We start from the raw sequence: 27,395 nt of genomic DNA on the forward strand, positions 1-27,395 counted from the left end.
TTTTATTTTTAAAAAAATATTTATTTGAGAAAGAAAGAGAACAGGGGAAGAGGGAGAGAGAGAATCTTTAAGCAGACTCCCTTCTGAATGCAGAGCCTGATGTGGGGCTCCATCTCAAAACCCTAAGATCATGACCTGAGCCAAAATCAAAAGTCGGATGCTTAGCTGACTAAACCACCCAGGTAACCTGAAGGTTGAGTTTAGTATAATAAAATATTTGAAGAAAGAGAGGGAAAAAAAAGAAAGAAAAAGATCACATTCATATAACATTTATTACAATATATTGTTTATAATTGTTTTATTTTATTATTAGTTATTATTATTAATCTCTTACTGTACTCAATTTACTTTACCATAGGTATTTATGTATAGGGAAAAAACAGTGTATTTAGGGTTCAGTATGATCCATGGTTTCAGGCATCCACTGGGGTTCTTGAAACATACTCCCCATTGATAAAGGGGGACTACGATATTATCTACAAGAGACGCACTTTATATTTAAGGACACAAATAGGCTGAAAGTACAGAGATGAAAGAGATATACAGATAGTAACTAAAAATAAAGCACAAGTGACTATACTTATATGAGACAAAACAGACTTCAGGTCAAAAATCTGCCTGTGGAGACAAAAAAAAAAAAAAAAGATCATGATATAATGCAAAGAAGTCAGTTCAACAGGAAGCTATAACAGCTGTATATGCACCTAACATCAGAGCACCTAAATATATAAAGCAAATATCAAGAGATCTGAAGAGAGAAATTGGCAGAAATACAATAATAGTAGGAGACATTAATGCCTCACTTAATAATAATGTACAAAACATCCAGACAAAAAATCTATCAAGCAACAGCTGACTTAAACCTCACTATGGATCAAATGGACCTAAGAGATAAACACAGAACTCTTCACCCTACATCAGAAGAATACACATGAAACATTCTCCAGGATGGATCATGTTAGGTCACAAAACAAGTCTTAACAAATTCAAAAAGATCAAATTCATTCCAAGTATCTTTTCTGCCTACAGTGGAATGAAACAAGGATCAGTAACAATAAGAATATAGGAAAATTCACAAGTATTTAGAAATTAAACACCACTCTTGAACAATCACTGTGTCCAAAAAGAGGGAATTTTAAAAGTATCTCTAGACACATAAAAACAGTAACACAAGGTAACAAAACTTCTGAGATGCAGCAAAAGCAGTATTGATGGGTAATTTTATAAGGATTAATGCCTAAATTTTAAAAAGACATATTGCAAATAAACAATCTAATCTTACATCTCAAAGAAGTAGGAAAAAAGAGAACAAGCTAACCCAAAAATCAGCAAAAGGAAATAATAAAGATAGAACAGAAATAAATTAAATAATAAATAGAAAAACAATAGGAAAAAAATCAATAAAACTAAGAGTTATGTTTTGAAAGAATAAATTAAATCTACTAACCCTTAACTAGACTACCAAAGAGAAAGGAGATTCAAATCAGTAATGTCAGAAATGGAAGGAGACATCACAGTGGATGCCTCAGAAATAAAAAGAAAAATTATACACCAAAAAATTGGTTAGCCTGGTAGAAATGGAAAAATTCTTAGAAACATATAACCTGCCAAAATGGAAGAAAGATGAAATGATGGTGAACATCTTTTCATGTGTCTGTCTACTGGGTATTTACCCCAAAGATACAGATGTAGTGAAAAGAGGGGCCATCTGTACCCCAATATTCATAGCAGCAGTGGCCACAGTCACCAAACTGTGGAAAGAGCCAAGATGCCCTTCAACAGATGAATGGATAAAGAAGATATGGTCCATATATACAATGAAATATTATACCTCCATCAGAAAGGATGGATACCCAACTTTTGTGTCAACATGGACGGGACTGGAGGAGATTATACTGAGTGAAATAAGTCAAGCAGAGAGAGTCAATTATCATATGGTTTCACTTATTTGTGGCGCATAAGGCATAACACAGGGGACACTGGGAGATGGAGAGGAGAAGTGAGTTGGGGGAAATCATCCAATCATGAGAGACTGGATTCTGAGAAACAAACTGAGGGTTTTGGAGGGGACGGTGGTAGGGGGCTGGATGAGCCTGGTGGTGGGTATTAAGGAGGGCACATATTGCATAGAGCACTGAGTGTGGTGCATGAACAATGAATCTTGGAACACTGAAAAAATAAAATAAAATAAAATAAAACTTAAATAAATGAATAAACAAACAAATAAAATAAGAGGAAAAATCCTAATTTGAAATTCAAGGCTTTCAGGAAAAAATTACAAAGTTACATGATATATGAATGCTCGTCAACTTTGTTTTGCTAACATACATGTTTAGTTGACAGTTTACTAATACAATGCTAAAATACCAAATTACTTTTTTAAGCAATACTAAGTTACTTTACCTGTAATACTTTTAGTGTTTCCTTCAATCCTTCTATTTCTTTTTCTTTTATTTCTGTAGCAAGTTGATATTTTCCCTTTAAGTAAAAAAAACTATACTTCAGTACTTTCCAATGTAAATGATATTATCAATAGGGAAAATACAAAAGCTCAAAAACCAAAACCTCTACTTTAAAACTAACACTTCACAGCTTTAAACATGGATCTGCACAACTTACATTCCTGATGACTTCAAAATATAAACTTACGATAAGGCCTTTATAAGATGACACATACCATGAAATGAAAATTATAACAAATCATTTTATCACGATAATATTATAACAAAGATTTATGGAGGCTTCAGTGCATGATAATATTTATAGAGGCTTCACTGCACAATAATCATTTTATCAACAGAGCATTCCTGAGAGTTTATGGACACTATATAATTATCTAATTACCTAATTCACATAGCTAGAATAAATATATTCTAATAAGTTACAAGTATATTTGTCTTATAAAGATATGAAAGAATTATTTAAAAGGCCTTTGTAAATAGTACATTCATTAATACAATAAAAACATGTATTAACTATTAAATAATTAGAGAAAATATTTACTACTAGGTGAATTTCTAGTTCAAAGTTATATCTTCTTTTCCAACTGGTCTGCATCCAGATGCAAATCATTCAATGTTTATTTAAACAGGTAGTTATACTGAAAAAGCACTAAAAATATACCCAATAGAAACTTTACAGTAGGATAGAAAAAACATTAATTTGGGGGCTGAAGAGATCTGGGATCTAGTCCCAAATTTGCCATTTTAGAATGAGAGCTTCAGCATCAGCAAGTCATTTTTAATCTTGTTAGGTTTCAGTATTACCCACTGTAAAATGACAGGGGTAACATGATTTCCTTGGCTCTTTTTAATTTCTAAGATTTTAAGCAATTAACAGGCTCCATTAATCTAGTGCTAATCCTCCTTTTCATTGTGAACAATTGGTAATTAAATGCATTTAACTAATCTTTAGCTTATTAAAAAATTAATAAATACCTTTTCTTCTTCCAAGGCACACATCTTCATTTGCAACTAATAAACAATTTTAAAAATTAAAATACAGGTCAATAAATTGTTAGCAGTGATTTACACTGGTCAGTGACCCTATAAAAATATTTTACATGTCTGTACTACTTGAACTTAATACAATGTGAATGTGCTACCTTTATATTGAGAAAATAAAATAACAAAAGGTATGAAAGGGGGCAAAAAAGCTAGTCACCAAAAGAAATGAATGATTTAATCACATGATTAGGGATACCAATCATCCTTGAAAATTTAGTCTTTCCTTCCACAATTTTTTTTTCTTAAATGTTTCAATATTTTGCCAACTACTCTTTGATGACACATAACGTTTTCTGAAGGCAAACTTTTACGCAGTTAGTAGCATTTTTATTAGCATTGATAGTATTTTCTACAATTTTTTTAAAAGATGCATGTAGCTGACTCATAAATAAACAGTGATATTTTAAGACAGTAACTAGGGTCAACATGCCCAAGAAAACTAATAAAATAGTCTAAGAAACACACGGATACTGGGTAAAATTGTCAAGAAGTCAAATTTTTCTTTGGAACTTCTCACCACATCCCTAATTCACATTCAACAATCAGGAAAAGGAGAAGAGTGGGGAGGGGAGGGGGGGAAAGGAAACAAACCAAGGTGGGGGGGGTAGGGAAGAGCCCAAGAGCACTTTCTCCATTACCCTTTAGATATCCAGATATTCTTGTTTTGCCCAAAGTCCCTTGTGACAAGAGAGACATGGACTTGCCCTCTCCTACAGAATACTATGTGGTATATCTGGCTTCTGCTTCCTTAGTGTTCAATTAAAATTCCCATAATTTTGAGGTCTGAGGCTAATCTCAGATTAAAAGGAAGAAAGTTTATCATCTGCTTAAGTAAATCCACACTATAGTGTGAACTACAAATAACCTCAACCAACTAGTGATTTAACTTATATAGGTGCATTTCTTTTTATGCATTTCTTTTTTTTTTTTTTTAAGATTTTACTTATCTATTTGACACAGAGAGAGAGAGAGATAACAAGTAGGCAGAGGGGCAAGCAGAGAGAGAGGGGAAGCAGGCTCTCCGCTGAGCAGAGTCCAATGCGGGACTCGATCTCAGGACCCTGAGATCATGACCTGAGCCGAAGGCAGAGGCTTAACCCACTGAGCCACCCAGGTGCCCTATGCATTTCTCTTTCTAAATATACACACTTGTATGGAGAAAAAGACAAAAAAAGAGGGAAAGAAAAGGAAAAAAAAGGGTGATGCTAGAATGACTATAAGGAAAAAATTTCTTGAGAATATTTTTCATGAGCAGATTTCTTACACTTATAGTTTCTAACGAGGGACTGAAGAGAAATTTGAGGTACTAAAGAAGAGCTTTAGAAGTCAAAATAACTGAAAGAGTTGTTATTCATTTTTTTAATCATATATACACATACGTGTGTGTGTGTGTGTGTGTGTGTGTGTGTGTTTTCTCTGCTCTTAGTTGCTGACAGTATTCATGAAGGCCTCAGCGCATGACAATCACATTTCCTCATCCTTCACATCTCCCTCCTTTCATCTCAGTTTTTCATCAGTGCTCTATTTCTGGCTTGGGTAAAGGAAGAAAGCAGAAAAGGCAGGATCCTAGGATACTCTAATCAAAGAGAGAAAGGGGAGAAGGAAGAGAAAGAACAAGAAGGCACATATCAATAACCTAATTTATTTAGAACAGATGGAAATACATCTTCAAGAAATCAGTTTTCCCAATTTCTCCCCTTAACTTACTCATTCTACTACATGTTATTTGTGATTCAAAATAACTTTATCTCCTGCTTCCATTAACACTCTTTTTGTCTTCAGTGAGTATGCCTAATATTCAAATGGGGGGGTGGATAAATATTTGAAACCGTAGTGCTTGTCTATCTTTATAAAATTACCTGCTTTTTAAAAGCTGCCATTGCTTCTTTGTGTTGCTTTGCTAATGTTTCCTTTTGATTCTGAAGAGTTTCCTATTTTAAAAATTATGAAAATTTAATTAAAACAAATTTGAGCACCTTTCAGTTTTAACTTTTAATTAGGTTCATAATTTAAACAAAAGTCAAACATTTATTGCATACATTATTGAATGCTCTTGAAATGCAACTTTAAACCAATTCTATGATTTTTTTTCCTACCTACCATGGATCAGCATACAATAATTATTCTTTCAGTTGCTTCTTCATGATAAAACACATGTCTTTAAGATTTTAAACTCTAAACATGGCTCAGGGTGCCTAGGTAGCTCAGTCCTTTGTTCAACTATTTTTTTTTAAGATTTATTAATTTATTTATTTGACAGAGAGAGAGAGAGAAAAACAGAAAGAGAGGGAGTACAAGCAGGGGGAGTGGGAATGGGAGAAGGAGGCTTCCTGTTGAGGAGGGAACCTGATGTGGGGCTCGAAATCAGGACCCTGGAATCATGACCCAAGCCAAACGCAGATGTTTAACAACTGAACTACCCAGGCACCCTGTGTCCAACTCGATAGCGGGCTCAGGTCATGATCTCAGAGTCATGGGATCAAACCCCACTCAGGGCTCACCCATGCTCAGTCTGCTTGAAATTCTCTCTCTGCCTCTCCCCTCACCCTGCTTGCACACACTCTCACTCTCTCAAATAAATTAATTTTTAAAACATACACACACACACACACACACACACTCTGACCATGGCTGAGTCCAAAGCTTTCTTCAAGAAAATATTTCATCAAAAGTTATCAAAATTAATAGTCTTAGTATATAAGACGCCTACAGTCTTTTAGTTTCCAAAGAAGCCCATTTTATTATCTAAGCACAAATGTTCAGAGGATACAATTCTTTAAATTCATCGAATATTTTTATAAAATCAAAACCACCATAAGGCATTTTTTAAAATCCACATATATGATTCCATTTCTTTTTTTTTTCTTCTCTTCTCCCCTTCTTTAATAGAAGCTGTGTGTTCTGTTCTTCAGATTCAAGATGACTTCAAACTTTTTTTTCCTATGTTTAGTGAATAATTTTCACAATTAAACAGAAATTAGATCTAAAAGTGGGAACCACTTTGAATGTTTGTTATTTGGTTCCAGGTTTCTAAATATATGCTGATTTACCAACTTAAAAATTTTATCTGACTTCTATTTATGATAGTTGGAGTTTGGCTTTCTTGTATAACCTAACATCTGCTCCCTCTATTCTTCCAAAAGAGTTACATAAAAACTGTGACTTAAATCAATCTTCAGTATTTATACTATCATGACTATGCAATGTTTATTCACTGCTCACCCATATAATATACTGTAATTACATTTCTACCTAACAGAGCTTCTTATTTTTCCTGAAGTTAGCAATTATTTTAAAATATTTTAATTCTTGGGGTGCATGGCTGGCTCAGTCTGAATAGCATGGGATTCTTGGACTCCAGAGTGTGAGTTTAAGCCCTGTACTGGGCATAGAGAATACTAAAAATACAAAATAAACTTTAAAAGAATTTTAATTCTTATAACTTATTATAAAAAGTAGTAATACCAATTCCCAGATCTGAACCAATGGTTCATAATCTCAAATGAAAAAAAAAAAATGAATAGAAAAAGCAAAGTGAAAAGATCCCAGGAATGACAGGAAATCGCAAAATGCACAGGAAGGCAGACAGGTTTAGAAAAGCTGTAGATGTTGGATAAAATCTTTCAGAACCTATTGTCCAGTTTTCTGTGAAAATAAATTAGACTCTAATCCATTCCTGTAAGCAAGGAAAGAATTTATTGAAGACCTCAGGGATAGGTTCTCTGAGGAGTACATTCTCAAGTAAATGTGACCTCTAGCTTTCTCCTTACTTTTTGAGACCAGCCTTAAACCTAGAAATAGGAGATTTAATATGCAACAAAAACTGGAATGGGAAATAGCCCCATTATGAGATTTCAAATCCAGATGTTCAAAACGCCTTGGAACAAAAGCAGAATAAACTGGAGGCCTTACAGATAAAACAACTTAATGTAATGCTCCCACTCTAGTCATCAAACACTAAAGTAGTGAGCCTCTTGGTAGAGACACTTGTAGATATTTATTATTTAAAAAGGGTGGGGGCACAGGGGAAAAACTTTTCTGAACTAGATAGAAAAATGAAGGGGGAAAAAATCAAGTGGGCAAATCAACGATACTGCTGAAGGCAAATCATGCCCCCAAGTTCTCATTTTATCCTCAACCTTGCAAAGAGAAATTTCTCTAAATATTAAAAGAAACTTTGCAAATACTTTACTTATACCATAAATCCTGCCATCATCACATAACCTCTTCCTCAGTCACTGAGCTACTCAGATAGTGAATGTCTCTAATAATCCAGAGATACTCCCCACTGTTTCAGCCTCCAACTGTTATCCTTGGATCCTCAAGTGAGACATATTATTTTCCCCTTTTTGACACCGCACCCATTAGCATAAGAGAAAGGAATCTACTATGTAAACAGAACTGCAAAATTAAATTCTTCCCTGATTTTTTTAGATCCCTGAGGATTTTTCTATTGTAATCAGATCACAGCTAATTTAGTTACTGACTTACTGGTACCTTTGCATATGACCAAATTAAGATCTCTTTGAAGTAGCATTCTTTGTTGGCAAAATGTCTTACTGATATTAGCAGCAAACCTCTACCTAACTTCATATAATATCTCTTAAAACCAGAAGTTAAGAACTAGAGCCAATAGTCTAAAAGCCTAATAGAGAAAGGCTCAATCACATTTTATACCAGTCTTCGAACACTGTTGTTTCCCAGTCAAGAAACCCAATGGGTAAAGATAAAGATCTGTTCAAGAAAAATAAATAAAATAACCATGGCCCCAATTCTTTGTAGTACTGTGCCCAAATACTGTTTCATCTTTATGTATTTTACCACTGTAAATATACGTTCTGTTTCCTATAATGTCCCTTTAGATCAAGAAGGTGTGACCCATTTTGTCCTGGGAAAGTCAACAATTTACCTGGATAGCTCTATGCCTCAGGGGTTTACTGAGGAACCTTAAGGAACTTGAATTTCTCTGTAACTGCACTCTTATAGAATACATGGGCAAGTTTTATTGTTCTAAAGATGAGGAGATTCACTGATTCTGTTTAACTACTTACTGCTTTAGCTCAAAAGGACAGAAGAATTCCAAAAAAATTTTGGAATTTTGTCAGAATAAAAAAATGCCATCTTTATCATTCACTAATTTATATTGTGATTTGGATCTATTTCTAGACTCTATTATGTTCTGATGAATACCTATCCATGTATTGTACACCAAGCTACCTTAATTACTACAGTTCATAAGAATATATTTCAAAACTAGCATAATAGGGCACCTGGGTGTCTCAGTGGGTTAAAGCCTCTGCTTTTGGCTCAAGTCATGATCCCAGGGTCCTGGGATCGAGCCCCGCATTGGGCTCTCTGCCCAGCAGGGAGCCTGCTTCTACCTCTCTCTCTGCCTGCCTCGCTGCCTACTTGTGTTCTCTCTCTGTCAAATAAATAAATAAAATCACTAAATAAAAATTTTTTAAAAATAAAAACTAGCGTAACTATTTTGTTCTGTTCTTTTTCAAAAATTTCCCAGACACTCTTGTACATTTATTTCCACATAAACCTTAGAACAGCTTAAGTACAGCAAAACACATTCCTGGTATTGGGTTGTATTAAACACACTGATTAATTTAAGGATATGGATAACTTTATACTGTTGACTCTATCCAAAAATAAGACGTGACTACATACTTTGAAATTTGCTTGGAGTTTCAGTTTGTACTTGGCGTTTATCTGCTTTTTCTTTCTGCAGAGAGGTTCGAGACCTGTGCTTCATAAAATCCAACTCTAGTTTACTCCTTTTGTACCTGTCTGGTCTCAAAATTCCCATCATTTCTAGTTTGAGCTATCCTCTGTCACTTGAATTCTGATTCTGATATGTCACCTCCAACTTCCTATTTCAATGCTACCAAATAGTTAAAAGAAGGGGCGCCATCATAATTAAGATTTCAATTTTTAGCTATTAAAATTATTTGGTGGAAAGACAGAAGCACATCAAAAACGCTTCTATATAAATAAGGCCAGAAAGAGAATCGGATCTGATGATACTCATGATTGTTTTTTTGTTTTTAGCAGTCTCCACATGCAGCATGGGGCCTGAACCATGACTCCGGGATCAAGAGTCACAGGCTCTACTGACAAAGCCAACCAGGTGTCCCTCTGATACTGGGTTGTTGTTGTTGTCATTGTTTTTAAATATTTGGTTACAGTATATAATAAGAGCCTGGGAAAATAAAGAGGTTTCACTTCTTAGAAAATATTTTGACTCCTTTATAATACACAATGTGTTTCCCAGACATTAAATAGATCATAATCATTTTCAGCATTATTATCAGAAGTCTTGGGAAAAAAATTCATTCTTAGTGTTCTGGAGGCCCAAATGTTATTAAAACAATTTTAGTCAGAATTCTCTTGAGACTTTGTTTAAAATGATGCATAATCCCCAAACATGTTTAGGAAATTTTAAAATTCAAACTGCAATTAAGGATTAGAATACCTCTTTAAATAGATGTTAAAAAGACTAATCTGAAATAAAAATTAAAAATACTCGCTTTGGGGTTACCTGGGTGGTTCCATTCATTAAGCATCCAACTCTTGATTTAGGCTTAGGTCCTGATCTCAGGATGGGGAGACTGAGCCCCACATCAGTTCCACACTCAGAGGAGTCTGCTTGAGTTTCTCTCCCCTCTACTCCTCCCCCACCACTCACGTGCACTCCAGTGTGTGCTCACTCTCTCTGGGGTAAATCTTAAAAAAAAAAAACACTCACTTTTTGCCATTTAAGTTCTTGTGTCTCCATGATAATTTTTCCAATCTGCTCTTCATATTGAGTTTCTGCTTCCTAAATGAAAAAGAAAAATGCTAGAAAAATTAGGACTTTAAAACTTTACATTTCTTCTCTTTCTAGAGAGATTTAAAAAAAGCATCCTCTCATGCTTACAACAAGAAAAAATCTGGAAAAATTGCAAATTAAATAGACAAACCCATCAGAGAACTGAGGTCCTAGATCATTCAATTAATCCAAACTCTGGATAATTCTCTCCTGCAGGGAAAAGAGAACCACAGCATTTGCTTACCTGCGACATAAACGGCTGAGTACCGGTAAGAAAACTCAGCTGAAAGTTCTTAATAAATTGCTAAAGGCAGAACACGGACTAGAGTAAGATTGTGAATTCCCAGGAGCCCCAGAAACAAGGAGGTTTTATACTTTTTACCAGTTGTTTTCCTCCAGAAAGTCCACCAAGTGCTTACTGGGAATGACGGGAAGAATCCAACAACCTGAGAAGCTCTCCCCTGTAGTACTGGCTGGGGAAGAGGAGAGCACCACAACCCATTTTCCCTATTTTCCCTACAGACCAAGAATCTTAATCTGTAAGGGAAAGGGCAACAAAAATGATCCTTAAGAACACTAGCGGAAACTTTCCCCAGCTGAGAAAGGGACCATGATACCTAGACAGAACAGTCTTCCTCATCTCTCCTAAGGAACAAGAGACTAATCTACAGGGGGAGGGGCAATAAAAACTACAGCATGAAAGCTCCTGTGGAAAGCCACTGCAGCTGGAAGCAGGCTAGGAAAATAAAATAACAGCTCAATGGGGTGGGGGTTGGGGGGTGGCACAGAAAAACAGCAGGAATACAGTAGGCCCAGCATTAAAAACAAAAGAAGGAACAGAACTCTCGTGAGGACCTCAACCTTAGACAGAGTTTCACCTAAGAATTGAAGCTTAATAAAGTCAGAGAATACCTGAATTCCCCCACCCCACAGCCATGACCAGACAAACAAGCATCAAATAAAAAGAAAAGGAAGATCACCTGGGAAGACTGCAAAGGCACAAAGGGAAGACCCAAAGTCAAGAAACAAGGCCCAGAGCCAAGCAGGAAGGAGTTATTTACAAAAATCCTTTGATTTTGTTTAAAATCATATAACACTCCTAAAATAGCCGACACCATAAATACAAGGTATCACTAGAAAAATCTGAAACTTCTGTTAAAAAATTCAACAGACTAAGAAACAAACTGAGGGTTCTGGAGGGGAGGCGGGTTGGGGAGGTGGGGTGAGTCTGGCGCTGGGTATTAAGGAAATCATGTATTGCATGGAGCACTGGGTGTGGTGCATAAACAACGAATCTTAGAACACTGAAAAAATAAAATTTAATTTAAAAAAAATTCAACGGGAAGACTTGAAAAGTACCTATATACAGTGTTGAAGGTATTCCCCAACAAACATAGAGAGAGTCCCTCTGTAAAACCTGAGAACTGCTTTTTTTTTTCTTTTGGCTCCTGGTATATAAGGAAATCTCTGCCAAACAAAGCCCTAGCTGATCATTAAATTAAGAGCACAATGACTTCGGTGGCCACACATGACAGAAACAGCAGACTTCACAAAATTTTTTCAGAAAAATTACTAAACAATGACAACAAACAACCCTGGGGAGGGAGAATATCTGATTTCCAGAGTTGCCACATATTCAAAATGTCCATATCCAGTTCTCAACAAAAAATACCAAGCATACAAAGAAACAAAGTGTGATCCATACACAGCCCCCCACACGCCCCTCCCTCCCAGGCAAAAAAAAAAAAAAGTTAAAAAGAACTGGAGCAAGTGCAGACAAGGCACTTACTAGACAAAGACTTTACATAGACAATTTAAATACGCTCTAAGAGCTAAAAGAAACAATATACAAAGATACCGCAACCATTGAAAAGTTAATAAGGGAATGCTACAAACAATTTTATGCTTATAAATTTGACAACTTACAGAAATGGACTAATTCTTCAAAACCCCAAACTACCAAACCTCATCCAAGGTGATACGGACAATCTAAACAGCCCTATAACCACTAGTTAAAAAGCTCCCCAAAAAATAAATGTCCAGGCCCACATGGTTTCACCTTTAGATAATTCTACCAAACATATAAAGAATTAACACCATTTTACACAGTCTTTTCCAGAAAGAGGAAGGAACACATCATAACTCATAAGGCCTGTGTACTATGACACCAAAACTAGACAAAGACAGTACCAAAAGAAAAAAAAAAGAAAACTAAGACCAATACCTCTCACAAGTTTTGATGGAAAAATCTTCAACAACATATCAGCTAATGGAATCAAACAATGTATAAAATGTTATACACCATTACCAAGTAGAATTTATTCTAGATATATAAGGCTGATTCAACAACAATATTAAGTTGATATATCTCACCATATGAATATGCTAAAGAAAAATCACATGACCATCATAATTAACACAGAAAAGACAACTGACAAAACCCAACACTCATTCATAATAAAAACTCTCAGCCAGTTTGGAGAGAGAATTACCTCAATTTCATAAAATGTCCTCATAAAAACACTATACTTAAATAATGAATACTGTTTTTCTGAAAATAAATAAATTGGAAAAAAAAAACACTATACTTAACACCATATTTAATGATAAAAGACTGAATGGATGGAAAGGCAAAGAAAGGAAAAATAAAAAACGAAAAGAGAAAGAGAGTAGAGAAAAAAAAAGGAGGAAGGAAACAAATCACACAGAAATAAACTGTCTCTATTTGTACATGACATGGTCATATACATGGAAAACCCCAAAGAATCTATAAAAAATCTACCAGAACTAATAACTGAGTTCAACAAGGTCTCAGGATACATGATCAACACCCAAACTATCCTAGTTCTATACAGTAACAATAAAAATGCAGAAAACAAAATTAAAAACACATATAATTTATAATCACCCAAGAGAAAATGAAATATATAGGTGTACACTTAATCTGTTTGCTGACAGACACAACATGGATGAATTTAAAACATCACACTGAGTGAAAGAAGCCTTACCTAAAAGAGTACATATGTATGATTCCATTTATATGAAATGTCAGAAAAAACAATACTAATCGACAGTGGAAAATAATCAAAAGAGGGTTGCCTCCTGGGGAGGAAGTAAGGGTAGAACTGGCCTGGGTAGACAGAAACACTTTATATCTGGATAAGGGTTATATTTCACAGATGTATGCATCTTATCAAATCCCAAAACAGCTGGATTGAAAATGTGCAAGATACTGCTTTCTTTACATGGGCCTGGTTAAATGAGTTCTGTGATCTTACTGTGATTTAGATATTCTAAACACTTTTTATGTATTAATTCAATCATAGGTATAATTTTTCAAGGTAAGTACTCTTATTATCATCATTTTATCAATGAGGAAACTAGGTTAGCAAGAGAACAGGTAACTCACCTAAATGCACACAGCAGCTAACGAGCAGAGCTAGTATTTGAATCTAGATCATCTGTCTCCAGAGCCTCTTAAACATGCCATTTTATTACCTTTAAGATTCTGGGTGCCATAGGACAGTATGGATTGTTATGATACACTCCTTTCCTTCAAAAACCTCAGAATTTAATCTTCATATCCCACAGAAGATAGACATTCAAAATCAAATTACCTAGTTTAAATATACAAATACATTCTGATATTCTGTAGAACATTTCATAATAACAACTAGAAATATTTGTTGTATAGAAAAACAAAAGCATTAAGAATTGCTACGAATGTTCTTAGAATATTTTTCTATTTCAGAAATCTTTATAATAGACTAAGTTGAGTAATATGAAAACAGTAGCTTTAATACCAATTAGGAAAGAGGTTCTTTAAAATATGAACTTTTAGGCTATTCCATGCATATTAGTGATATTTATCTTGAATACTTTGTAGCTAATCAAACTAAGAAACTATCTGAAAGAATGATTAGTATTTTATTAGACCACGTAAGAAACTGAATTGCGCAATTTCGTAGGAGGTAGATTATGAGTTTGAAAAGGAGAACAGAAGTATCCAGTTATAGTTTTGGCTGCTTGGACATGTGCCTGCTGTATGTACTATGTCCCTGAATCTGTTCAGGGTCAAGAATTGAAGAGGCCTGACCAATACACAGCACATCTTGTAAAACTACAGCCTGAAGCAAGCATTTTTAAAAAAAGCATGACACTTTCTAAAGGTTATAAAGAGTAAATAAACCATCAAATTACTCTTCTTTTATTGTTTTTATAAAAACACTTAAATCCTTGTAGTCCTAAGGCAGATAATAAAAAATAAACACTTCTAAGATTCTATATTCTTAGATACTTTATTGAACTTACAGATGGGATTTTCTTACCAAATTTAATAGATTTTTCTCATTGACAGTAAAGATTTTTATTAATAATTTTTAAAAGCTGCTTAAAGAACTAATGAAAGATAAAAATGAAAAGTTCCAATAAAAAGATAAAAATGTTTAATATAAAACATGTAGTAAAATTAAAATCCTAATATAGTAAAAGTGTATTATACTGTCACCTTTCAGCATTGTAGATAACACCCATTTTATCAGTTTTCCACGTGGTATAGAGATATATATTCTATAAATCATTATAATTATAAAGGGGTATGATTCTACTCATAGCATAACCAATTTTATGGGGCACTGAAATGCTGCTTAATGTTATTTACCACATATTATACCATTAATTATACCCAGTTTTCCTTCACAATTTCCTTAGCAAATCATTGCTATTTTGGAATACCCAAATTTCCTCTGGCTTTAATTTATTGCTAATTTGAAATTCTAAGATTTCCTTCTGTTCATATATTTAATAAATCTAATGCATCCTTTCTCTGAACTCCCATACTACTTTCTCCATAATTCTATTATCACACATAATATATACTATGTGAGAATATAGTAATTCATTTGCATGGTTAATTAAGTGATCATTAAACTTCAAATTCTCAAAGGGCAAGATTGAGTAATGGTTTTTCAAAGGTTACCAAATGAATGCATATTTTAAAAGTGAAAGTTCTATGGTAGAGCTCTTTTATCCCCACTGTATAGATGATTTGCCTGAGAAATACAGTTTGTTTAAAAACTTTCAACCTACTTTCTACTTTTACAATCTAATAGAATTCGTATTAAAGTCTAGATTTCTCGTTTCTCTTCAGTAATTGGAAGAACTGATAATACAGAGCCCATTATTCTATATGGCAACACGTTTTTGGAGCTGAATGGCAAATACAAGTTTAACTGAAGACAAAGGCTCTCCAGTTCAACACAATTCCTACCCTATCCATATCACATGCAAACTACCCGAATCCTGAAAGAAAATGAATTTGTGACCCCTCTTCAACTGGTTCATCTCCACTCATCCTAATACCTTAGTAGTTTAGATGAAAGGCCAAGGAGCTAACTCATCAGTTATTATGTAATCTGATAAGGAAACCAACAGAAATGTTGTCGCTAACTTCTAAAAAACATACATTATTGATTCAATGTAAACTAATCTGTTGACTCAGATTATTTATGTAAAGATTGATTTAAAACATTCAAATTTTTTCTAAAATATCATCACCAATTTAGGTTGATATGGAAAAAAATAAGTAACTTTGTTAATGACAGCATAGTTAGGTACTTAAATACAGTTTAGTGGAGTAAGAAAGTCTCTTTGACTTTTATTATCTTTTGTATTTTGCTTCTTTAAAGAAACTTTACTATCTAATCCTTTATAGTCTGGCCCAATTTTATGTTGACTGCATTAGTCCAGTTAATTTATTATATATATTAATGGAAGAGATTTAGACAAGGAGTAGTAAGATCAGAGTACGAGTCTCTTAAAAGCTCTGGGTTTTGGGTTGGATTACAAATTATCTCAAGTCACTTCCACCTCTAAAATTCTATAATCTCATGATCCTGAAAAAAAGACTGATCACCACAAGATGCAACCAGAGAGGGCGACAAACCATAAATAAGACTCTTAATCTCAGGAAACAAACTGAAGGTCGCTGGAGAGGAGGGGTGGATGGGTGATGGACCCTGGGGAGGGTATGTGCTATGGTAAGTGCTGTGAATTGTGTAAGACTGATGAATCACAGACTTGTAACCTGAAACAAATAATACATTATATGTTAATTTTAAAAAATACATCTCTGGAGCACCTGACTGGCTCAGTTTGTTAAGTGTCTCACTTTGGCTCAGATCATGATCTCAGGGTTATGGGATCAAGCCCTGCATCAGGGTCTGTGCTCTGTGGGGGTCTGCTTGTCACTTTGCTTCCCCCAACTCGGGCTCCCCCCACCCCAAATAAACAAATAAAAATCTTAAAAATATATATATATATCTCCAAGATCATTAACAGAAGGAAGAACAGAAAGATGATCCTGACAATCACCATTTCTCAAATCATTTGAGGCTGAGAAATTGAGGCAGATCCACCAGCAGTCTTATGGGGGTTGGTGTTCAGGATATACCAAGAAGGAGAGATTCTGGAAAATAATACCTTAGGATTTTAGATGAAAGGCCAAGGAGCTATACTCTTAGAGTAGATAGAGGATGAAAATGGACTAGCCCTCACAAGGAAACTCAGCCTCCAATAAGCTCAATCTCTGATGGATAAGATGATCTGCCCCATCCAAACTTCCAAAAGCAAAAATAAAATTCTCTAGAAGATAACATCATCTAAGGCCTCAAATGCTCTTTGCAACTTTTCATACACAAATGTGGTCATTTAAACAAAATTTACCCTACATCCTGGGAGGTAAGTTAAATGACCAAAACCAAGAAGAGAAAAAGAGACAATAAAAATGGATCCATTAAGAGGTCCAGATATGGAGTGTATACAGACTCTAAAATATATAAAACTAATTATGCTCAATAAATTATGTGACAAAATTAATTTCAATAGAGGACTGAAAATTATAAAAGAAAACAAAAATGGAAATTTCACAACTGAAAAATACAAGATGTGAAATTAAGAACTTAATAGATGGACTTTATCAGCAGATTAAATAAATTAAGGAAATTAACAAATTGACAGAGGAAAATAACCAGACTAAAACACGGGCAGAAAAAGAAAAGGGAAAATATAGACAAAAAACTCAATAATGATATAGGAGATTTGAACAAGATTGACAAATTTGCCCAAATTCAAATTCATAGAATCCTGCATGCAAGAAATAAAGAATAACTATTTTTTTCAAGTTCAATTATGTTGGTATATTTACCCAAATTGATTATATGCTTGGCTATAAACCAAAAATCCATAAATATTAAATTATTAAAATTATATAAATAATGTATTATCAATATAATAAAATTGTGCTTAATATCCATTATTTAAAGTTAACAAAAAGTAAAATTTTTTAAAAGAAGTAATATACTTCTAAATAACTCATGAATCAAAGAAGAAATCATAGTGAAATTTAGAAAATACTTGAACTGAATGATCATGAAGATAAAATACATAAAAATTAACTAAATATCTACCGCTAAAAGCTCAAAATTAAAAAAACAGCAAATTTAAAAAGGAAATAAAGAGCAGATATTAATATAAACAAATATGCAATAGAGAGGATCAGCAATGCCAAAATTTAATTCTTTAAAAAGACAATCAATAAACCCTTAAAGACCCGAAATTCCTACTCATTCATAATATCTCTGCATGAGTTACTCCTTCCATAAAGCCTTCCTCACTACCCCTAGTAAAGCTAGCCATGTCCTTATGCATACTCTCATAATATATTTTACTCTCTTTTTTTATAAAGTATTATAATCTCTAAACCTGGCATAGCAAATATATATTAAATGTTAATTACCAATTACAGTCTTCCATGCCTACTATATCTAAAAATAAAAAAGAATTTATTTATACTATAGTATTCATTGAGTCCTAATTTTTTAATAACTTTTTATTTTGAAATAATTTTGGCTTTGCAGAAGACTTGCAAAGATACCCAACTTCCCTAACACTAAAATCTAACACAAGTATGTTTACCAAAGTTAAGAAAATAACACTGCTATGATACCATTAATTGGACTACAGAGTTTATTCAGATTTCACTAGTTTTTCCACCAATATTAGTTCCAGGATCCAATCTGGGAGACCATGTTATATTTTGTCATCATGTCTTCTTAGGCCTCTCTTACCTATGATAGTTTCTCAGTCTTCTTCTTTTTTTTAGAGAAGGACAGAGACAGAGTGAGAGGGAGGGAGAAAATTCTAAGCAGGCCCATGCCCAGGGTGGAGCCCAACACAGGGCTTGATCTCACAATCCTGAGATTACAACCTGATCCAAAATCAAGGCTCAGTTGGTTGGGCAGCTGCCTTCGGCTCGGGTCATGGTCCCAGCGTCCTGGGATCGAGTCCCGCATCGGGCTCCTTGCTCGGCAGGGAGCCTGCTTCTCCCTCTGCCTGCCTCTCTGCCTGCCTGTGCTCACTCTCTCTCCCTCTCTCTCTGACAAATAAATAAATGAAATCTTTAAAAAACAAAATCAAGAGTCAGATGCTTAACCAACTGAACCACGCAGGTGCGCCCAAAATAGACTTTAAAACAAAGACTGTAGCAAGAGATAAAGAAAGGCACTATATAATGATAAAGGGAACAATCCAACAAGAAGAAATAACAGTTGTAAATATCTATGCACCCAACATAGGAGCACTTAACCATATAAAGCAATTATTAACAGATATAAAAGAAAAAAATGACAGTAATACAATAATCGTAGGGGACATTAACATCTCATTTACATCAATGGATAGATCATCCAGACAGAAAATCGGCAAGGAAATAGTAGCTCTAAATGACACATTAGACCACATGCAACTAACAGATATATACAGAACTTTCTCTCTGAAAACAGCAGAACACACATTCTTTGTTTTATTAACATATAATGTATTATTTGCTTCAGGGGTACAGGTCTGTGAATCATCAGTTTTACATAATTCACAGCACTCACCATAGCACATACCTTCCCCAATGTCCAAACCCAGCCACCCTATCCCTTCCCCCCACCCCCCCAGCAACCCTCAGTTTGTTTCCTGAGATTAAGAGTCTCTTATGGTTTGTCTCCCTCCCCAGTCCCATCTTGTTTCATTTCCCTGATGCCGAGTGATGTTGAGCACTTTTTCGGAACACACATTCTTTTCAATTGCACATAGACCATCCTCCAAGATAGGTCACATACTATGCCACAAAACAAGTCTTAATAATTTTAAGAAGACTGAAATTGTATCAAGTATCTTTTCTTAGTACAACACTATGAAACCAGAAATCAATTATAAGAAAAAATCTTGAAAGAACACAAGTACATGAAAGCCAAACAACATGCTACTAAATAATGAATGGGTCCACCACAAACCAAAAAAAAAAAAAAAAAAAAAAAAATCAAAAAATACTTGGAGACAAATGAAATTGAAAACACAATGGTCCAATATCTTTGAGAGGCAACAGACAGTTCTAAGAGGAAAGTTATAGCAATACAGGCATACTTCAAGAAACAAGAAAATCTCAAATAAACAACCTAATCTTACTACCAAAGGAGCTAGAAAAAGAACAAAATCCAAAGCTAGTAAAAGGAAGGAAATAATAAAGATTAGAGCAGAAATCAATGAAAAGAGACTTAAAAAAATAGAAAAGATTAATGAAACCAGAAGTTGATTTGAAAAGACAAAATTAATAATAACAGAATTAATAAACATTTAACCAAACATATCAAGAAAAAAAGAGGGTTCAAATAAAATCAGAAATGGAGGAGGAGAAATAACAATAAAGAAATATAAAAGATTATAGGAGAATATTTTGAAAAATTATATGCCAACAAATTGGACAACCTAGAATAGCTGAATTCCCAAAAACATATAATCTTCCAAAACTGAATCAAGAAGACATAGAAAATTTGAACAAATGGATTACTACTAATAAAACTGAATCAGTAATCAAAAAACTTCAAGCAAGGAAAAGTTGAAGACCACATGGACAGGACAAGTGAATTCTACCAAATATATTTTTAAAAGCTATTACCAAGGCACCTAGGTGGTACAGTCAGGGGGAGCATCTGGCTTTTGGTTTCAGCTCAGGTGGTAATCTCGGGGTTGTGAGATGGAACCCTGCACTGGGCTCCATGCTTGGCATAGAGTTTGCTTGAGATTCTCTCTTCCTCCCCCTCTGCTCCCTCCCCCTCTGCTTCCTCCCCCTCTGCTCTCTCCCCTTCTCGGTCTCTCTCTCTAAAATAAATAAGCCTTTTTAAAAAATAGTTAATATCTATTTTCTCTAACTTTTCCGAACGATAAAAGAGGAGGGAAACCTAAATTCATACTACAGGGTCAGCATTACTCTGATACCAAAGCTAGACAAAACACTATAAAAAAGAAAACTAGAGGCCAATATCTCTAATGAACATAGATGCCAAAAATTCTCAGTAAGATACTAACAAACAAAATCCAACAACACATTAAAAAAATCATTCACCATGAGCAAGTGGGATTTATTCCAGAGATGCAAAGGTGGTTCAATATTCCAAATCAATCAATGTGATACATCGCATTAACAAGAGAAAGGATAAAAACCATGATCATCTCAACAGATAAAAACAAAGCATGTGACAACATACAACACAAATTCTTTTTTTTCCACTGCAACTTTATTTTTTAAGCATTTTTTTAATTTTTATTTTTATTTTTATTTCTTTTCAGTTTAACAGTATACATTGTTTTTGCACCACACCCAGTGCTCCATGCAATACGTGCCCTCCCCAATACCCACCACCTGGTTCCCCTAACCTCCCAACCCTCAGGTTGTTTTTCAGTGTCCATAGTCTCTCATGGTTCTCCTCCCCTTCCAGTTTCCCTCAACTCCCTTCTCCTCTCCATTTCCCCATGTCCTCCATGTTATTTGTTATGCTCCACAAATAAGTGAGACCATATGATAATTGGCTCCCTCTGCTTAACTTATTTCACTCAGCATAATCTCTTCCAGTCCCATCCATGTTGCTACAAAAGCTGGGTATTCATCCTTTCTGATGGAGACATAATACTCCATAGTGTATATGGACGACATCTTCCTTATCCATTCGTCCGTCGAAGGGCATCTTGGTTTTTTCCACAGTTTGGCGACCGTGGCCATTGCTGCTATGAACATTGGGGTACAGATGGCCCTTCTTTTCACTACATCTGTATCTTTGGGGTAAATATCCAGTAATGCAATTGCAGGGTCATAGGGAAGCTCTATTTTTAATTTCTTGAGGAATCTCCACACTGTTCTCCAAAGTGGCTGCACCAACTTGCATTCCCACCAACAGTGTAAGAGGGTTCTCCTTTCTCCACATCCTCTCCAACACATGTTGTTTCCAGTCTTGCTAATTTTGGCCATTCTAACTAGTGTTAAGGTGGTATCTCAATGTCGTTTTAATTTGAATCTCCCTAATGGCTAGTGATGATGAACATTTTTTCATGTGCCTGATAGCCATTTGTATGTCTTCATTGGAGAAATGTCTGCTCATATCTTCTGCCCATTTTTTGATATGATTATCCGTTTTGTGTGTGTGGAGTTTGAGACGTTCTTTATAGATCCTGGATATCAACCTTTTGTCTGTACCTTCATTTGCAAATATCTTCTCCCATTCCGTGGGTTGCCTCTTTGTTTTTTTGACTGTTTCCTTTGCTGTGCAGAAGCTTTTGATCTTGATGAAATCCCAAAAGTTCATTTTTGCTTTTGTTTCCTTTGCCTTTGGAGACATATCTTGAAAGAAGCTGCTGTGGCTGATATCAAAGAGGTTACTGCCTATGTTCTCCTCCAGGATTCTGATGGATTCCTGTCTCACGTTGAGGTCTTTTATCTATTTTGAGTTTATCTTTGTGTATGGTGTAAGAGAATGGTCGAGTTTCATTCTTCTACATATAGCTGTCCAATTTTCCCAGCACCATTTATTGAAGAGATTTTTTCCACTGTATATTTTTTTCTGCTTTGTTGAAGATTATTTGACCATAGAGTTGAGGGTCCATATCTGGGCTCTCTACTCTGTTCCACCGGTCTATGTGTCTGTTTTTACGCCAGTACTATGCTGTCTTGGTGATCACGGCTTTGTAGTAAAGCTTTAAATCAGGTAATGTGATGCCCCCAGTTTTATTTTTGTTTTTCAACATTTCCTTAGCGATTCAGGGTCTCTACTGATTCCGTACAAACTTTAGGATTATTTGCTCCAGCTCTTTGAAAAATACTGGTGGAATTTTGATCAGAATGGCATTAAAAGTATAGATTGCTCTAGGCAGCATAGACATTTTAACAGTGTTTATTCTTCCGATCCAAGAGCATGGAATGGTCTTCCATATTTTTGTGTCTTCTTCAATTTCTTTCATGAGTGTTCTTAGTTCCTCAAGTACAGATCCTTTACCTCTCTGGTTAGGTTTATTCCCAGGTATCTTATGGTTCTCAGTGCTGTAGTAAATGGAATCGATTCTCTAATTTCCATTTCTATATTTTCATTGTTAGTGTATAAGAAAGCCACTGATTTTTGTACATTGACTTTGCATCCTGCCACGTTACTGAATTGCTGTATGAGTTCTAGTAGTTTGGGGGTGGAGTCTTTTGGGTTTTCCATATAAAGAATCATGTCATCTGTGAAGAGAGAGAGTTTGACTTCTTCATTGCCAATTTGGATACCTTTTATTTCTCTTTGTTGTCTGATTACTGCTGCTAGGACTTCTAATACTATGTTGAACAAAAGTGGTGAGAGTGGGCATCCTTGTCGTGTTCCTGATCTCAGCAGGAAGGCTACAAGCTTTTTCCCATTGAGGATGATATTTTCTGTGGGTCTTTCATAGATAGATTTTATGAAGTTCAGGAATGTTCCCTCTATCCCTATACTTTGAAGCATTTTAATCAGGAATGGATGCTGGATTTTGTCAAATGCTTTTTCTGCATCCATTAAGAGGACCATGTGGTTCTTCTCTCTTCTGTTACTGATTTGTTCTATCACATTGATTGATTTGTGAATGTTGAACCATCCTTGTAACCCAGGGGTGAATCCCACCTGGTCATGGTGGATAATCTTTTTAATGTGCTGTTGGATCCTGTTTGCTAGGATTTTGTTGAGAATCTTAGCATCCATATTCAATAGGGATATTGGTCTGAAATTCTCCTTTTTGGTGGGGTCTTTGGTTTGGGGATCAGGGTAATGTTGGCTTCATAAAAAGATTCTGGAAGTTTTCCTTCTGCTTCAATTTTTTGAAACAGCTTCAGGAGAATAGGTGTTATTTCTTCTTTGAAAGTTTGGTAGAATTCCCCAGGGAATCTGTCAGGTCCTCGGCTCTTGTTTTTTGGGAGGTTTTTGATCACTGCTTCAATCTCGTTACCAGATATCAGTCTATTCAGGTTGTCGATTTCGTCCTGGTTCAATTTTGGGAGTTTATAGTTTTCCAGGAATGCATCCATTTCATCTAGGTTGCTTAGCTTATTGGAATATAACTGTTGATAATAAATTCTGATGATTGTTTCTACTTCCATGGTGTTAATTGTGATCTTTCCCTTTTCATTCATAATTTTATTAACTTGAGCTTTCTCTCTTCTCTTTTGGATTAGTGTGGCCAATGGTTTATTGATCTTATTCTTTCAAAAAACCAGCTTCTAGTTTCATTAATACGTTCTACTGAATCTCTAGTTTCTACCTCATTGATCTCTGCTCTAATCTTGATTATTTGCCATCTTATGTGTGGAGTTGGTTTGATTTGTTGTTGATTCTCCAGTTCTTTAAGGTGTAGAGACAGCTGGTGTATTCTGGATTTTTCAATTTTTTGAGGGAGGCTTGGATGGCCATGTATTTCCCCCTTAGGACCACCTTTGCTGTATCCCATAGGTTTTGGACCGAAGTGTCTTCATTCTCATTGGTTTCCATGAATTGTTTAAGTTCTTCTTTTATCTCCAAGCATTTTCAAGCAAGGTGGTCTTTAGCTTCCAGGTGTTTGAGTTCCTTCCAAACTTTTCCTTGTGATTGAGCTCCAGTTTCAAAGCATTGTGATCTGAGAATATGCAGGGAATAATCTCAGTCTTTTGGTATCAGTTGAGTCCTGATTTGTGACCCAGTATGTGGTCTATTCTTGAGAAGGTTCCATGTGCACTTGAGAAGAATGAGTATTCTGTTGTTTCAGGGTGGAATGTTCTGTATATATCTATGAGGTCCATCTGGTTCAATGTGTCACTCAATGCTCTTGTTTCTTTATTGATTTTCTGCTTCAGTGATCTGTCTATTACTGAGAGAGGCATGTTAAGATCTCCTACTATTAATGTATTCATATCAATATGACTCTTTATCTTGATTAATAGTTTTCTTGTGTAATTGGCTGCTCCCATACTGGGGGCGTAGATATTTACAATTGTTAGAACATCTTGGTGGATAGTCCCTTTAAGAATAATGTAGTGTCCTTCTGTATCTCTGACTACAGTCTTTAGTTTAAAATCTAATTTATCTGATAGGAGAATCGCTATCCCAGCCGTCTTTTGAGGTACACTCGCATGAAAGATGCTTCTCCATCCCTTCACTTTCAGTCTTTGCGTATCCTTGGGTTTGAAATGGGTCTCTTGTAGACAACATATGGATAGGTCCTGTCGTTTTATCCAATCTGCAACCCTGTGTCATTTCATGGGTATATTTAGGCCATTCACATTGAGAGTGATTATTGATAGATATGTTCTTATTGACATCGTGTTACCTTTGAAGTCTTTCTTTCTGTAGATTGTCTCTATATTTCTGTTCAATGGTATTCTTAGGATTTTTCCCCTTTTATAGAACCCCCCTTAATATTTCCTGCAGTGTCGGCTTGGTGGTCGCATACTCTTTTAAGCCTTGCCGGTCTTGGAAACTCTTTATCTCTCCATCTATTTTGAGTATCAGTCTTGCTGGATAAAGTATTCTTGGCTGCATGTTCTTCTCATTTAGTACCCTGAATATATCTTGCCAGCCCTTTCTGGCTTGCCAGGTTTCTGTGGACATGTCTGATGTTATTCTGATGGGCTTTCCTCTGTACGTAAGGAGCCTCTTTGTCCTAACGGCTTAGAAGAGATTGTACCTACAATTATGATTTCTCAATTTTACTATCAGGTGCCTTGATGTTTTTTTGGAATCTATAATCTTGGGGGGGAGACCATTCTGCCTCTAGTACATGAACACTGGTTCCATTCACGAGATTGCGAAAATTTTCATGAAGAACTTGTTCCACTATATCTTCTAGACTTTTTTCTTTCTCCTCCCCTTCGGGGATTCCAATAATTCTGACATTGGAATGTTTCATGGCATCATTTATTTCCCTGATTCTGTTTTCATGGCTTCTAAGCTGTTTGTTCCCGGCTTCCTCCTGATCCTTTCTATCTGTTTGTCCTCCAGATCACTAATTCTATCTTCTGTCTCAGTTACCCTAGCTTTTAGAGAATTTTGATTAGATTGGAACTCATTGAGAGCATTGTGAACATCATCCCTGGTGGCTTTCAGTTCTGCACTAATCAATTCCGTTTGGTCATCCATGGCTTTCTCCAGCCTAGCTATTGCCTGGGTAATTGTTAGCCTGAATTCTCTTTCCGACATATTGTCTATGTTGATAGCCATTAGCTCTGTTGCAGAAGGCCCATCCTCTGTATTTTTCTTCTGTTGGGCATTCATCCTCCTAGTCATTTTGGTGAGAGATGGCTGAACGGATGTAGATGGATGTATCTACCATGCAGTCAAGGTGCACCCTGGAACGCTTCTGAGCAATCAGGATTCCCCACCCAAATGAGAGAAAAAAGAGAAGAAAAAGAAAAAAAAAGAGAGAGAGAGACAGGAAAAAAAGGGAAGATAAAGAGAAGGTTCAGCCCAAATGGGCCCCAAGGTAAGATTTATGATGTATACAAACAAAAACAGACAAACAAAAAGGCTGATAAAAGTATATGACAAGAGAAAAAAAATTTTATATATATACATTTATATATATAAATATATATAAAAAAGCAAAAAGAAGAACCTCGTCAAAAAGAACCCCAAGTATAAGATTTATATACTATCAGGACAAACACAAATACACAGAAACACTGGCGGAAGAAAAAGATGGGAGAGCGCTTATAAATTCTCAGTGTGGGTGATGAAGGTTATTTTGATTCTTCCTGGATGTATCTTGATATCTCTGTTAAAGGACTCAACTTTCCTAAAATAGAGGGGGGTTAAAAATTGGTTTACTGGGGCACCTGAGTGGCTCAGTTGGTTAAGTGACTGCCTTTGGCTCAGGTCATGATCCCAGGGTCATGGGATCGAGTCCCGCATCGGGCTCCCTGCTCAGTGGGGAGCCTGCTTCACCCCCTCTCTCTGCTGCTCCTCCCCCTGCCTGTGCTCTCCCTCTTGCTCTCTGTCAAATAAATAAATAAAATCTTTAAAAAAAAAAATTGGTTTACCTATAGGGGTAGCACTGGTTGGGGAAAGGGAATCACCTTGAAGTTTAACTCTATATGAATATTAAAAAATAAAAATAAGGGGCGCCTGAGTGGCTCAGTGGGTTAAAGCCTCTGCCTTCGGCTCAGGTCATGATCCCAGGGTCCTGGGATGGAGCCCTGCATCGGGCTCTCTGCTCAGCGGGGAGCCTGCTTCCCCCTCTCTTTCTCTCTGCCTTCCTCTCTGCCTACTTGTGATCTCTGTCAAATAAATAAATAAAATCTTTTAAAAAAATTAAAATAAGAATAAACTAAACTAAATTTTTTTTAAAATTTGAAAATAGAAAAGCAAAAGAAAAACACAGGTATATGTATCAAAAAGTTCAGGCTAAAAGGTTATTATGGAATTTGATGACTGTACATCTCACTGTGATGGTAAGTAGGTTAAAAAATTACCTATATAAAAAAAAAATGAACCAGAATAGTGGGAACGAGTCAAAAACAAAAGTTGTATCTATGAAGTGGTGGTGGTTGTTCTCTTATCGTTTCCCCCCCCCCTTTTTTTTTCCTGGTTTGTTCTCTGGGGGAGGGGCCTGCCCTGTGGGTTTTCAGACAATGTTCCCTGAGTTAAGTCCTCCCACCCTCCTCAAGGGGGTGGGCTCTGAGGAAACCGGTTTTTCAGGCTTTTGTTCTCTGGAGGTTT

At 35.5% G+C, this 27,395-nt stretch overlaps 1 protein-coding gene across 1 annotated transcript in view; it reads right to left on the reverse strand.

The window, feature by feature from the left end:
• CCDC73 (coiled-coil domain containing 73) overlaps window positions 1–27,395 on the reverse strand; it is a 113,212-nt gene that overhangs the window by 73,726 nt on the left and 12,091 nt on the right. The window contains exons 2-5 of the mRNA XM_044259030.1: window positions 10,261–10,332; window positions 5,366–5,437; window positions 3,438–3,473; window positions 2,404–2,478 (exon numbers count right to left, since the gene is read on the reverse strand). Of these exons, the coding sequence (XP_044114965.1) occupies window positions 2,404–2,478; window positions 3,438–3,473; window positions 5,366–5,437; window positions 10,261–10,332 (255 nt within the window). The remainder of the gene's footprint in view (window positions 1–2,403; window positions 2,479–3,437; window positions 3,474–5,365; window positions 5,438–10,260; window positions 10,333–27,395) is intronic.

The sequence above is a fragment of the Neovison vison genome, chromosome 7 (genome assembly GCF_020171115.1).
Source record: "Neovison vison isolate M4711 chromosome 7, ASM_NN_V1, whole genome shotgun sequence".
Lineage (NCBI taxonomy): Eukaryota > Metazoa > Chordata > Mammalia > Carnivora > Mustelidae > Neogale > Neogale vison.